General features: G+C 33.2%; 1 protein-coding gene across 1 annotated transcript; it reads right to left on the reverse strand.

The window, feature by feature from the left end:
* Positions 1–7,693: 7,693 nt before the first annotated feature.
* On the reverse strand, positions 7,694–8,005 carry LOC140448820 (zinc finger BED domain-containing protein 5-like). Its single transcript, XM_072541940.1, has one exon. It carries the CDS (start codon positions 8,003–8,005, stop codon positions 7,694–7,696), a length of 312 nt encoding a protein of 103 aa, XP_072398041.1.
* Positions 8,006–13,886: the final 5,881 nt, after the last annotated feature.

The raw sequence follows: 13,886 nt of genomic DNA on the forward strand, positions 1-13,886 counted from the left end.
AGGGAAGGCAGTGAATACTGTAGAATCCCTAAATATATATAAGTTAGCTTAACGAGTCACCCTGCCTGACTCCGCTTTGTACTGGTATACACTGTGTTAGTTTTTCATTTACCTTTGCCTGTATTCGATTATGGAAGTAAATGTTTTCGATGGTTTGTATAACATTGAATACGGCGTCTACGCAGGATCTTCCGGATCTGAATCCTTGTTGTTCAGATAAAGTTGTTAGTTTATTGATTTTGTAGGTTAGGACTTTTGTAATAAGCTTAAGTGTGGTGTTTAGTAGATTTATACCTCTATGTTGGGGTCTTCTTTATCTCCTTTCTCAAACATTGGTATCATTATGCTGTTTCTTCATTTGTCTGGTATCTTGCAGTGCAATATTAGTTTTTGTATAAGTTTTGTCATCTCTAGGGTTATACTTTCTCCTCCGTGTTTTAGAAGCTCGTTGGTTATTCCGTCTGGTCCTGGTGACTTTCTATTTTTGAGTGAATTTATGGCTATTTCTACTTCCTGACAACTGATTTCTATTTCGTGTCTTGCATGACAAAAACGAAAAACGAAAAGCGAAAAGCCATTACGAATTTATAAAAAATCCGGACTCGAAACAATGAAGTGACCACTTCGGTGATCCATTGCAGAGTGATGTAATTCTCTTTCCCGCAATACTTTCTTAGCAATCTAAGTGGATGTTTATTTGACGCGCGATATTAGGCGGCATCACGATCAAAACAAGGCAATTAAAAATTATTGTACACAGACCAGAGATGTTTATATTATCAATTCCAACGATGCAAAAGGATTGAAAAAACATTTCGGTATTTTAACATGTACGATAGGAAATAGAAATACATTGAAAATATTCTTCGGTGTTTTAATACATATAAAAGAAAATAGAAATGCTACAATTGTACGGACAACTTCTAAAAGAAGAAGATTTATTTTATTAATATTATTAAAAAAAAAATAACGAAATTTTTTTTTTAATATTCTAAAATAATTTTGCAAAAACATGTCGATTTTTTACTTATAAACAATTAGAATAACTTTTTAATCATTGTCTGCAAAAAAATAATTTTTTCATATTTAGAAAGCTTGCATTTTTTAAAAATTCAAAAGAAAAAAAGTTGAGCCAGGACAATTTGGGACGAAGTTAGTCTCTTTTTTTTAAGTTTAGAGCAGCTATGTTTATAAAAACTAAGAGCTTTTATTAGGGTTATCTGAAAGAACATACTTTTAAGTTTTAATGTGCAAAATTCAAAAAAGATTGCATTCTAATGGAATCGTTCACAAAGCTTTAAAAATGTGGTCCTCAAAATTGGAGGGGAAAAGGGTTGTTAACTGTATCTCTGGTTCTTGTTTATGGATTTCGACGATTCTTTTTTTAATTGGTATGTACTTTTTGCGTACATTGCGAATATGTATTATTTAAATAATTAAATTGTTAAATAAACCATGTAATTTGTTTAAACAGTAATACTTTTTAAGCAATTTAGTAAAACTGTCATTATTTTTCAGGCAGAATCACTCCACGAAGCTATTTGCACATATTTACTAAAATCCCGTATATTTTAAAAATACCTACGTATTATTCAAATGAACTAAAAACCGACACTTAACTTAAGAACAATTGACTTTTACACAGGAAAAGTGCCGTGATCCTTTATATCTTTTTGCAGTTGTTGCACAATATACTTTCTTATTAGTTTATTTTATACCCAAATAGTTTAAAACAAATTCATAATCAAGTACATATTTCAGATAAATTTTATATAGCCTAGTTAATTAAAGACGTAGGTTTACAATATCAATATTTGTTTTATTATAAATAAAATAAATACTAAAACGATTATTCATTTTATAAAAATGTGTGCACATAATAAATCATATTATTTATATTATTTATATAACACTTTTCTTTAACAACACAATAAAAGTGAAATTAGAAGAACTAACCGACCCTATTGAAGCTGGCAAATGGGATAAGATAGGGAACTAAAAAATGATACCAAATAGGAGAAAAACAACTTAAAATAATCTGCTATGCAGACGACGCAATACTACTCTCTCAAAGTGAATATGATTTACAACGTCTGCTGCACCAATTTAATGTAACCTACAGAAAATTTAACAAGTTAATTTTTCCCAAAAAAGACAAAATGCATGGTTACAACAACAGATTTACTAAGATGTAAATTGCTACGGAAAGCTCGAAACTGAAGTGGAATATCAAGCAAATAGAGCAAATAGAGCCGCAGGCTGCCTGAATGAAACAATATAGAGAAATAAAAATATCGGGACAGAAATGAAAGGCAGAATTTACAAAACAGTCATCAGACCAATAATGACATACGCGGCAGAAACAAGACCTGACACAGAAAGGACAAAAAGGATGTTAGAAACAGCAGAGATGAAAAGACTTAAAAACATTAATGTCAAGACACACTATGGAACAGAGCTAGAAGTACAGATATCCGACGTAGATGCAAGATGGAGAACATCAAGAACTGGGTAAGAAATAGAAGAGTAGAATGGAACGGTCATATAAGCCAAATGACAACAAATAGAGTAGTAAAGACGGCAAGAGACGATTCCCCAATAGGAAGACGATCAGTAGGAAGACCACGAAAACGATGGAACGACAACTTACTGGAGGCACATTGAAAAACAAACAGAGGTATGTCTTTATAAACAGAAAAAGAAAAAGATATAACATTTTTACACGGTAAGTAAATGTAAGTAAAATATTATACAGGGTGACGCGTTCGACAGAACGGTTCTTGAGAATTGTCTCAATATCAGATTATGCTACCTTATATTAAGTGTTATACGTGATTCGACCAATTTTATTTGAAAATAGTGTACGATTTGACACTCTCTATCTTTATAAATAATAAAATTGTTACAAATATTTTATTTATTAGGCTAAAGAGTGGTAGAGATCTGGTTCTTCAGTTCCGAAACGAGTTCGTGTCCAGAAATCGGCGAAAAAGCTCTTAGCATCAGTTTTTTCTGATGCGAAAGGAACTTTGTTGATTACTTGAAAACTAGTAAAATAATAAATTCTGAATATTATTGTAATCTTTTAAATCAACTAAAGGTAAAAAATTAGTGAAAAAGTCCCGGTTTTCAGAAAAAAAAACCTTTTCCATCAGGACCATGCACCACGTGTCATATGAGCATTTTGACAATCGGTAAAATCCAAAAATTAAATTTCAAATTGTTGCAGATTTTAGCTCTAACAACTTTCATATGCTTTATTACCTAAAAAATTTATGCGTCGAAGGCGATTTTCATCAAATGATGTGGTCTTAAGAGCTGTGAAAGCATATTTTGCAGACCTTCCAGATTCTCACTTCTGGTATGGAATTCAAAAATTGGAATCTTGTTGGAAGCAGTCTATTAATGTTCAGGAAGACTATATTAAATAACAAAGTGTATTTAAAACCATAACATTGTGTTTTTTTTCCTACCCCTTAATCAAAAATACCTTCATCAAAAAAATTACAAAATTTTCTAACTTCCATCACGTATACACAGATGCCTCTAAAACATCTACCGGAGTTGGGGCAGCTGTCGTTACTTCAAATATTATAATTGAGCATAAACTTCCATGCTTAAGCTGCATACATACGGGCGAGCTATATGCCATCTACCAAGCTCTCACTCATATTAACTCCGGTAATATATTCAAACCTCTGATAATTACCGATTCTATCAGTTCCATCAATACCATTAACCAGCTTTACACAACACATCCAATTGCCCTCCTAATGAAAAAAAAAAAAAAACTAGCTACCATATAAAACAGCAACCATACTGTACAATTTCTATGGGTTCCTTCACACATTGGACTTCAAGGGAACGAAGAAGCTGATCACATTGCCCAACAAGCAAGAAACAGTGAAACTGCAAGTGAAGTGAGAGATGTAGTACTAAATGACTTAAAATCATTTGTTAAAGTGAAGGTTGAAAATTTGTGGCAAAACCAGTGGGACAGTTCAACTTGTTGACAATGGTAATGTTCCACTCAGTGTTAAGCATGTCCTTGTAAAGTGTCCAAGATACCAGTTGAGAAGACAGACCGAATCACCGATCATCGAATCAACAAGTGAAATTTTAAAAGAAAAATGTAAAATTGAACAATTCCTTAAGTTAAATTCCTTAAAGAGATTAATATACAACTTAATATTTATAAGTCAATTATCTCATGTATATGTTTATATGTCGCTAATTAACCTCAGAGGTTGATGCGACAATGTTTGTAAATAAAAAAAATTGTGTTTTTCTGTAAATTGTAAATTGTAAAGTGTCCAAGATACCAGTTGAGAAGACAGACCGAATCACCGATCATCGAATCAACAAGTGAAATTTTAAAAGAAAAATGTAAAATTGAACAATTCCTTAAGTTAAATTCCTTAAAGAGATTAATATACAACTTAATATTTATAAGTCAATTATCTCATGTATATGTTTATATGTCGCTAATTAACCTCAGAGGTTGATGCGACAATGTTTGTAAATAAAAAAAATTGTGTTTTTCTTATCGAACCGCAAAACTTATTAAGCATCCTATATATTTCTAGTGAACCACATTGATTATACAGAGTATAATATCTAACAAATTTTCAATATAAAAAATTGGCATATAATTCCTGATAAAGAACGTGAACACAAGCATGAACAGTGAATCAATATGTTTCTATATATTTACCAAATAAGATTTTTAGCAGATAAGTCAATATCCCATTTTAATCTTTGGGAATTTCTCAGATATGCGGTGATATACTTTTAGTAGTAAGTTCCAGTTCCCAAACTGTCAATGATTCATTTTTTAATTTATTTTTGTGTAAACTTTGATAACTTTTTAGACAGATAGAGGGGCAATCATATCAGATTAATTCATTTTCAGGAGGGGCATTCATCTTCCGATGAAGGACGCGTTTATGCACATTAAACGGTGAAAGACAACATTAATTTTATGATTAATTTCCTCTACCCCGTTTTCTAATTTAATTTGATATGTCAATTCGCTGCCAGAAATAGTTTATGAAATATGAGAATACGAGGAAAGTATAGAAATATAGTGTTTAAAAATATACCAGCACACCAACAGAAAATACGGTCGAAGGTATTAAAGACAACTATTATGAACAATGAGAGAAGTAATCAAAAGAAGAATATTCCATGCCAATAAGTGTTACTATGGTATGGGAAGACAATTGTTCATTAATTATGTACTTTAGAAAAGAACTACAATGTTAAAGGAGTTTAATTATTTCATTTGGTCAATGGACCTCCAAAAATGAAAAATCCGTGGAGTGCTACTATTTAAAGAGGTGCGTTTTTGAGAAAGGGGTGCAATGTCCATATGCACATGCATTTGGATGAATTTCTATGCGGTTTGCGTACATATATAATGTACAGAAATGTTATTTAAAATTAAATTTTCTATCGAAATGTTAACTTATAAAGTAAAACATAATTTTTTTTTGACAAAAATATATTAAAAAAACGAAACAAAAAAAAAACATGCGATTTTTCTTTTTTGTCCCATAACTTTTTTGCAGGGGGATATAGTCTTAAGCATTGCTGTACAAAAAAAAAACTTTTATTCCTACTCTTCAAAATGACATTTGATAGAAGTCTGTAGGATTCACAGTATCCAAAATACGATTTTTCAAAGTTTGCACTCACACCATTTTTGGGTAATTTTTCATATTTTTTCGCAAAAATTGTTCTATTACGTCTATTAAAAATATTTTCTACGCAATTTTAGGTATATGCAATGGCAAATTAAAAAGAAAGAAAAAATAATTAACTTTAAAACGGTCTATTTTAGAAGGTTCGAGGACTAATTTGGAGCAAGATACGGATCTAAGAAGTTTTCTATTTTTAACGATTTTTGCCTTTTACTGCAAAATGCAAAAATTGCTTAAAAACGCTGCACCTTTCATTTTTAAAACTCCTTTTAATTTTTGTGGATTGTACACTTTGATGAAAAGGTATCAAATTTTCACCATCGAGTTGATATAAATAATATTTAAAAAATTGATTTTGCACGCGTACACATTTAAAATCGCCGGTCGCTTCAAACGTTGTTTCTGAGAGAACAGTTCATTTTACAGAAAAAGTGCAAATTAACGTTCTTATCCAAAATTCTTGTTTAGCTTAGCTCGATTTCTTGTTAAAAACATTTTTTGCTACGGCGTACAGATTCTCGCTCCCTACGAGGAGCGGTTTTAGGAAAAAAAGTCCTGGGGTAGAAGTAGGAGTTTTGAAGTCTTAAACTTGACAATCTCAGCAAAATTCAGCTTTTTCGTATGACTTTTAGGGGTTCAGATGTAGGTATATACAAATCGTTGTAAGTATCACAATTTTAACATATCTTGGTAACCGTTTCAAATAAACCAAATGCTAATAAATTAATATTCTGTGCTTGCACGTCGTCTAGTCCAGCGGTTCTCAACCTTTTTTACTCAGCGACGCACTAACGTACTCCTTACAGATTCGCGACACACTTATATGTACAAATTTTTGCTAGTGGTAGGTAAGTACAGATGAATATATTAAACATATTATTTTTTATTTCGTAAGAACATAACAAGCACAAAACAAAACATAAAGAATACAAAAAATTAGTGTGAAATTTGAAACTGATGACTTTTGCAAAGTATATCTATCCGAGGACGAATTGTAGACAGACACACTCTCATCTCGCTGTCCACATCAAGTAGTCGAGACCGGTAGCTAGATTTTATATTTTTCATCGCAGAAAATGCAGATTCACATAAGTACGAGGTCGAAAACGGCAGTAAAAGTGATACTGCTTTCTTTGCTAATTCCGGGTATTCATTCTTAACTAAAATCCAAATAACATCCGGAGCTACTTCTCTAAATTTTGATTTTAAAACTGTGTCAGAATACACTTCAATAAGGTATTTCTTTTCAGGACTGATTAATTCTGCGTTTCTTACGTTGTTCTCGTCAAATGCAATTAACCATTCACAGTTAGCACTCAAGACAGAGGGAAAGTATTTAGTTATCCCTTCTTGCAACTTACATAAGTGCTCTTTCATCCTCTCCTTTAGTAGAGTTTGTTCTTCAGATTTCAAATTAATTAAAGTTATAGAGGTTTCGGGAAAACCAGTCAAATCGTTTTTTTTCTATAACCGAGTTCCAGAATGTAAGTTTTTTGAAGAACGCAATTATTTTATCAGTTGATGATATTATGGTTTCTTTTCGTCCTTGCATAGTTGCATTCAAAGAATTTAGCTTATTAAAAATGTCAGAAAGGTAAGCCAACTTAGCACACCAAAGAAGGGTTTTACAAAAACCACTTTGGCCATCTCCTGTTTTAAAAAATTCGAGTAGTTCGTCCTTAAGTTCTAAAACTCTGTTTAGTATTTTTCCTTTCGAAAGCCAACGAATTTTACTATGAAATAACAAGACTTTATGATCTGCGCCCATGTCTTTACAAAGTTTCTCAAACACCCTTGATTATACCGGAAGAGTTTTGATATAGTTGATCATAGAAACAACAGTATGAATAACTTCACCCAGTTGGCTTCCATCCGTAGTTTTTACTACCAGAGCTTCTCGATGTAAAAAGCAATGAGTAATTAATATTAACTGGTTTTTAACTTAAAAATCTTTTGACTTAAAAATCCTTTATTAACTTAAATTAAATTAATTAACTTAAAAATCCTTTGACATTTCCCGTTACTGCAGCAGCACCATCTGTACATATCGCAATACAATCCGTCCACTTAAGTCCTTGATCCTGAAAGAAGGTGCCAACAGTAGAAAATATATCAGTTCCAGTGATTGTTGTTTCCAATTCACGACAGAATAGGAACTGTTCAATAATTTTCGGTCCGTGCACAAATCTTACAAAAGATATCAATTGGGCCTTTCCCGAAATATCCGTGCTTTCGTCCAGTTGTAAAGCAAATTGTGTATTTGCCAATACGTCCCTAACATTACTTTGAATATCGATTGACATATCTAATATACGTCGATGGACTGTGTCATTTGATAAAGGTACCTTTGATATTTGTTCAACAGCTTCCGGGCCTAATTTTATATGATGCTAAAAGTGCCTTATCTGGGAGTTTTATTCGTTTTTCCATTATAACTGAGGATGATTGAATGGAACAACGTAGACGTTGAAAATACTCACGCGGTTTTTGGGAAACGCTTTGATGATTTTGTTGCAAATGTCTTTTCATCAAACAATTACGGATTGGCACTTTATTGATTGGTATAACGTGGTATATACCTAATAGTTAAACAAAATGGTTGAATGCATGATTGGTATATTATAACAAGTAAAAAAATATAAATAAAAATATCGTATTCGTAAATCTCGCGACACACCTGATAGGTTCTTCCGACACACCAGTGTGTCGCGACACTGTAGTTGAGAACCGCTGGTCTAGTCAATACACACTGGCCTATTAACGTCACCGTATATTTTTATTATCTCTCCAGTTGGCGTTTTATTATATTCTATTGATGCTCATGATAATCTTTTATTAAAAAACAAATAATGAGTAACCGTGGAGCAGTAGAGTCTTTAACTACTGAAAATATGTAATCAAACATATTTTTTGATCTTTAAAAACGAGACAAATAAGCTGAATTTGGCTAAAAATATCAATTTTGGAACACCATGCAAAAAAATTTACCACTCCTAGCCCCGCGCTTCCCCCTAACACCTCCCAAAAAAAATGATAAAATTCATAAAAGTGGATAACTACGTTAGTCAAAGCAAAGCAAACATAGATGATTTTAGCTTTTTTAGGTAAACATTGATGACTTGAACAGTATGAGATGTGAATATATAAACGTTAAGTCTATATAATTAACACTTCTTATTGAAGTAGATTATAACTACTTCACAAAATATAAAGACTAAAAGTACTGTTCAATAAATAACAAGGAATGTTACAACGTTTGACGTTAGTGAGTATGTTTTTACATCAAATATATTTGAATTAAACAAACGTTGCAAGTTGCGAGCGATCTTATTTATACAGTGTGTTTCAAGATGTTTTTAAAGTCTATAATGCAGAAAGTAATAAATATTTTTATTTAAAAATTGGCAAATGTCAATTGGACCAATAATACTATCCATAATTGAATGGTGTGCCGCAACAATGTCGTAAGAGACAGAATTGACATTATGCAAGAGGTGAAAAAAACATAATGACAAGTTATTTATGAAAATAAGCACTAAAAAAAAATCAATTTCACTTAACTTCAAGTTAGTTATAGATGTGTAAACAAATTACAGTGGCGCACCCAGAATTTGTCTGAGGGGGGGGGGGTTTGAAATTTTTTTATGCTAACTCCATTTTGAGCTCCTAAAATTTGGGTTTTAGTTTAACTTAAAGTACTAAAGATAGCAGTGCCAAAGATTCAGGTATCTATTATCCTGCCTACCAACTAAAATCACCCTCTCTTACTTGTGCGCAGTTGACTGTCGCACATACTGCACTCCTAAAGTGGGATGGTCGCTGTAAGGCTGTAACACTCCCTTCTCTTATCTAGATCTTATCTATTGTTCTAAAGCTATTTTCTTATGGCATTTTATTGTAATTACTATTTGATGGGAATAAGCCACAATTGAAGGTTAAAATAAGTTTATTAACGTTTGACATAAATCCAACTTGTAAATACAATACATTTTGGAGACGGCTGTCGTCGTATTCCCGTTCTCCTCCGCCAATCTTCCCGGTCCAAGGCATGCTCCTCCTACAAATATCTGGATTCCATCGCTCTTCTAATTCCTTTATTCCGTGAGTGTCAAGGTCTACCTCTTTTTCTTCTTCCAGGGGGCTTCTCTCTTGTTTCTATTCCGTCAATGACCGTTTTTGTAGCATTCATGTTATTTCTTATAGATTCGTTGGTCTTCCTTTCCTGCCTTGATGTTCTAGCACATTTTCTCAAATAATCCATTTCAACTGCCATCAATCTTCTCTTCAGTTCTGCATTAATTGTCCATACTTCAGAGCCATAACACAGAACTGATTCAACCATGGTTTACCCTACTCTTTTTTTGTTTCTTTTGGAAATGTTGTTACCCACCATAAGGAGTTCAGACATCCTACAATTTTACGTCTCAGATTAATTCGGTGTTTAATTTCAGTTTCTCCCAAGCCGTTCTTAGCAATGAGTGCACCTAAATACTTAAATGTTTCCACTTGTTTGATTTCCACGTCCTCGTCTATCAACACTTCAAACCTTGCATCTGAATTGATAACGAAATATTCTGTTTTCTTTATGCTAACTTGTAATCCCCATTTTAAATATTCTCTGTATAGACGCTTTATCATAAATTCTAGTTCATAAGAATCTTGAGCTAGGACGACTTGATCATCTGCAAAGTTCAGTACGTCATTTCCTATAGGGATTCCCATTCCCTGGCAGTGGTTTTTCCAATTTTGAAGGGGTGCCTTAATATATAAATTAAACAGTAAGGGTGACATACTGCATCCTTGTTTTAGTCCTTTAGTTACTTTTATTGGCTCTGATAGTCTATATCCGATTTTTAGGTAAGTAGTGTTATCCAAGAATACTTCTGTGATTATTCCTAAAAATATGGACTAATGTTGAGTTGTTGTAAAGCTTGCCACAATTTAAGTTCTGGAACTGTATCATAAGCCTTTTCTAGGTCGATGAAGGCTAGATGTACTTCGGTACCAACCGCTATTATTTTTTCTATTAATTGTTGGAGTATAAACAAGTTATCAGTGCAAGATCAAAGATCAAAAATTCAAACGTCAATAAACTTATTTTAAACTTCAATTGCGACTTATTCCCATTAAAATAGTAATTAGATCTTATCTATGTCGTTGGCCCGGTTAATGTTTCTCTTCTTCTTCTTTCTTTTTAATGACTGCTCGGATGTAATTGTGAAGACTATTCCACCCCTCCGTATTTCCTGTCATATTCACGATCATCTGTCTTACAGTCATAGGGTTCATACCTATTTCTTTATTCATTCTGTTTCTCTCCACTGTACATCTATTACATTCCAGCATTATGTGAGTAACATTGTCGGAATATTAGCAGTATAGGCATTTATCTGTATCTGTCTTTCTGAACCTATGAAGATACACCCTAAAACAGACAATTTTTACCCAGTCCCTTAAGCTCGAGTTCAGCATCTTGGTCCACTGGGCAACATCTTCCTTGTTGTTCTACTCTTCATGCCATCTTTCCATTGATATTTCTCTTTCCTCTTTTTTTTATAGCTGTTGTCAAATGCTTTCTTCTTTCATAGATATGTCTCTTTTCTACTGCTAACAGATGCAGAAAAACACAACCCGTGATAGTCCACAAGGCCGCCGCAGATACAGTCCTGTAGGCGCATGCTACTCGCAACAGACTCGTTCTGTCTACTTTTTCATAAGCCTTATATTAGGTATCTATATCTAAATATAATATTATTAATTATTGTGTATTTATACAATAATTATTGCGTTCTACATATTTAAAGTGGTAATTTAATTATTCAATTAGCGTTTTGAATTTTTTGTATTGTGTGTGAAAGACAAGTTATATTTTCCTACTGTTCCTTAAATATTGTTTACTTTATATGGCCCGGAGGGGGGGGGTTTAACCACCAAAACCCCCCCCCCCCCCATGGGTGCGCCACAGACAAATTATGCAGGTTTACACAGAGTAAGCAGAAAAACATTTTTTGAAACAAATATACCGGCAACAATGGATGGATACTATAACAGTGTTACACCTGATTACTATGCGATGTTTTGGCTTATTTAGGTTTTAGGAAAAGTATCTAATATTACTAATAAACTCTAATCAATTCATAATGTAATTTTAATTTTTCATAAAACTTTCGGTATTCGGATTTCAGGTACTGACACATATCCAGTAGATTTTTGCGTTTTTCTTCTGTTATTTTTATAGACCCGGTATACGCATTTGGCAACACATCAATTTGGTAGTTGACTGCTCTAATACGTTGTGCACCCAATTTTTTATTCACAAGTGAGAATGTTTGTCAAGGTTGCATGACGTTGTGAAAAGTTCTAGCCATTATTCTCGTAGGGTCAGCGCTATCTATTTTGAACCAACGGTACTCAGTGATCTTACATTTGGGATCTTTCCATAAGCAGTTCTCACAAGCTGAAAAGTCTTTGAAGTCTTTTTGCTTCATGTAGTACACATTGAAGGGCTTGCTGGGACGTGAGTTGGCAATCACTGCCAACCAGTCGAAGAGTGTCAATATTCACCATTGCTCTTTTTTTCTTTCTTTCTATGAGCAAAAAGTCACACTCGCAAGGTAAGCAGCTGCGACCGCTAGTTAAGAACTTTTGTTCTACTTGAGTGAAATATCTATTTTTTTATTTCTCCTAAGTTCAATGGACGAAAGTTAAGTTTTATGTAACACAGGAAAACTGAAGCGATATCTGTAGAACCACGATTACCAATAGATTCATGCCACAACATCATAGTGGCATAGTTTGAACCTGCATCGTGAATATCATAGTTGTAAGTGGCATACTGACGTTGGTAGAACACTGGAGAATAAGTCAATGTTGAACAGTACAACACTTGCTGAAGATCAGTGAAGAGTACAACGAGTTGTGGATTAGCCTTTTCAGCATCCAACTTCAATGCTTTGTATCCAGCCTCAGTACGTGCATGGTGGAATTCACTATCAACAAGAATAGCATTTCTTTCTGGACCGTCTGGAGTAACCACAAGCTTGAGATACATTTTATCACAAAACGTACAAGTATCTGCGCGAGGGAGACCAAAGCGCAGATTAAAGTCTGATTGAAATATGTGCAGTGTAAGTGCGCCGGGAAACATTGCATTGCGGATATTTTTCACAAAATCGTTTGTACATTTTTTTCAAGTTTAATTCAGCAGGAAGGCAGTTCTTCGTAGATGCAGCGCGACTATAATGATTTTTTTGATGTAGAAATGACTTTATGTGTCTTCTTATACGTTCTTTGTCAGTTTCGTTAATTTTATTAGGCCTATTATTGTGTTTTCCACGTTAATTACGTAGCAACATCTCTGTTTCTATCTTCTGCTGAATGTGTTGGATTCTTCGAGGTGTTATTCCAAATACTTGACATATAGTTTTTTAGCACACTGGTAATTTCTTCAGTCCAATCTGGATGTGGTATCGTACAGTACATTGTCATCTGAAGATGTCCTCTGGAGTCCGTCTACGTTGTGGCTCTTGAAGTTCCATACAACTGGCCAGGTGCGCATTATAATCCAGCCTATGAAATGTTGTGAATAGATCTCAAACTGGCCTTTAATTTTAGCAGCCTCGCAAACAGATTTGCACTTACATAGTCTCTCCTAAAATATAAAAATACTTATTTTAAGTTATCGAAATTATTGAAAGATGCCGAATTTCAAATCATACACTCATTACGGACGAGCACAGATCATAACAGAACGTCAAAAAACTGTCAAAGTGTTTAGACGCATTTCAAAGTTTCTCTTAAAAATTTAAATATTTAAACGATTATTTCTTCGGTTCTGAACATGTAAATAGTGAATTATATTAAAATCAAAATCATGTTCGAGTCTAATCTAAAATAGCTCGCAAAGAAGTTAATTTTATAGCGGTTTAATAACTTAAGAAAAGTAATTAAGTATAAAAGTGAAAGTGATTTGTATACTGAATATTGGAATCGTGAGTAGATAAAATATACTTTTTTCATCTATTTGGATTTATATATTTAAGTAAACAACTGCAATCAGTTATAAGTATTATCCAATTTACATGAACTGGTACCACAACGAAAGCTGCAAAACAGCACCGGTTTTAGTCGGGTTTTAAAATTCATTTAAAAGATGTCATCTTCCAATCAGCTACCACAAAATGC

This window comes from Diabrotica undecimpunctata, chromosome 8 (assembly GCF_040954645.1).
Source record: "Diabrotica undecimpunctata isolate CICGRU chromosome 8, icDiaUnde3, whole genome shotgun sequence".
NCBI lineage: Eukaryota > Metazoa > Arthropoda > Insecta > Coleoptera > Chrysomelidae > Diabrotica > Diabrotica undecimpunctata.

Coding starts and splice junctions, on each gene's coding strand:
- LOC140448820 (XM_072541940.1), bottom strand. CDS start 8,005: ATGTCAATCGATATTCAAAGTAATGTTAGGGACGTATTGGCAAATACA.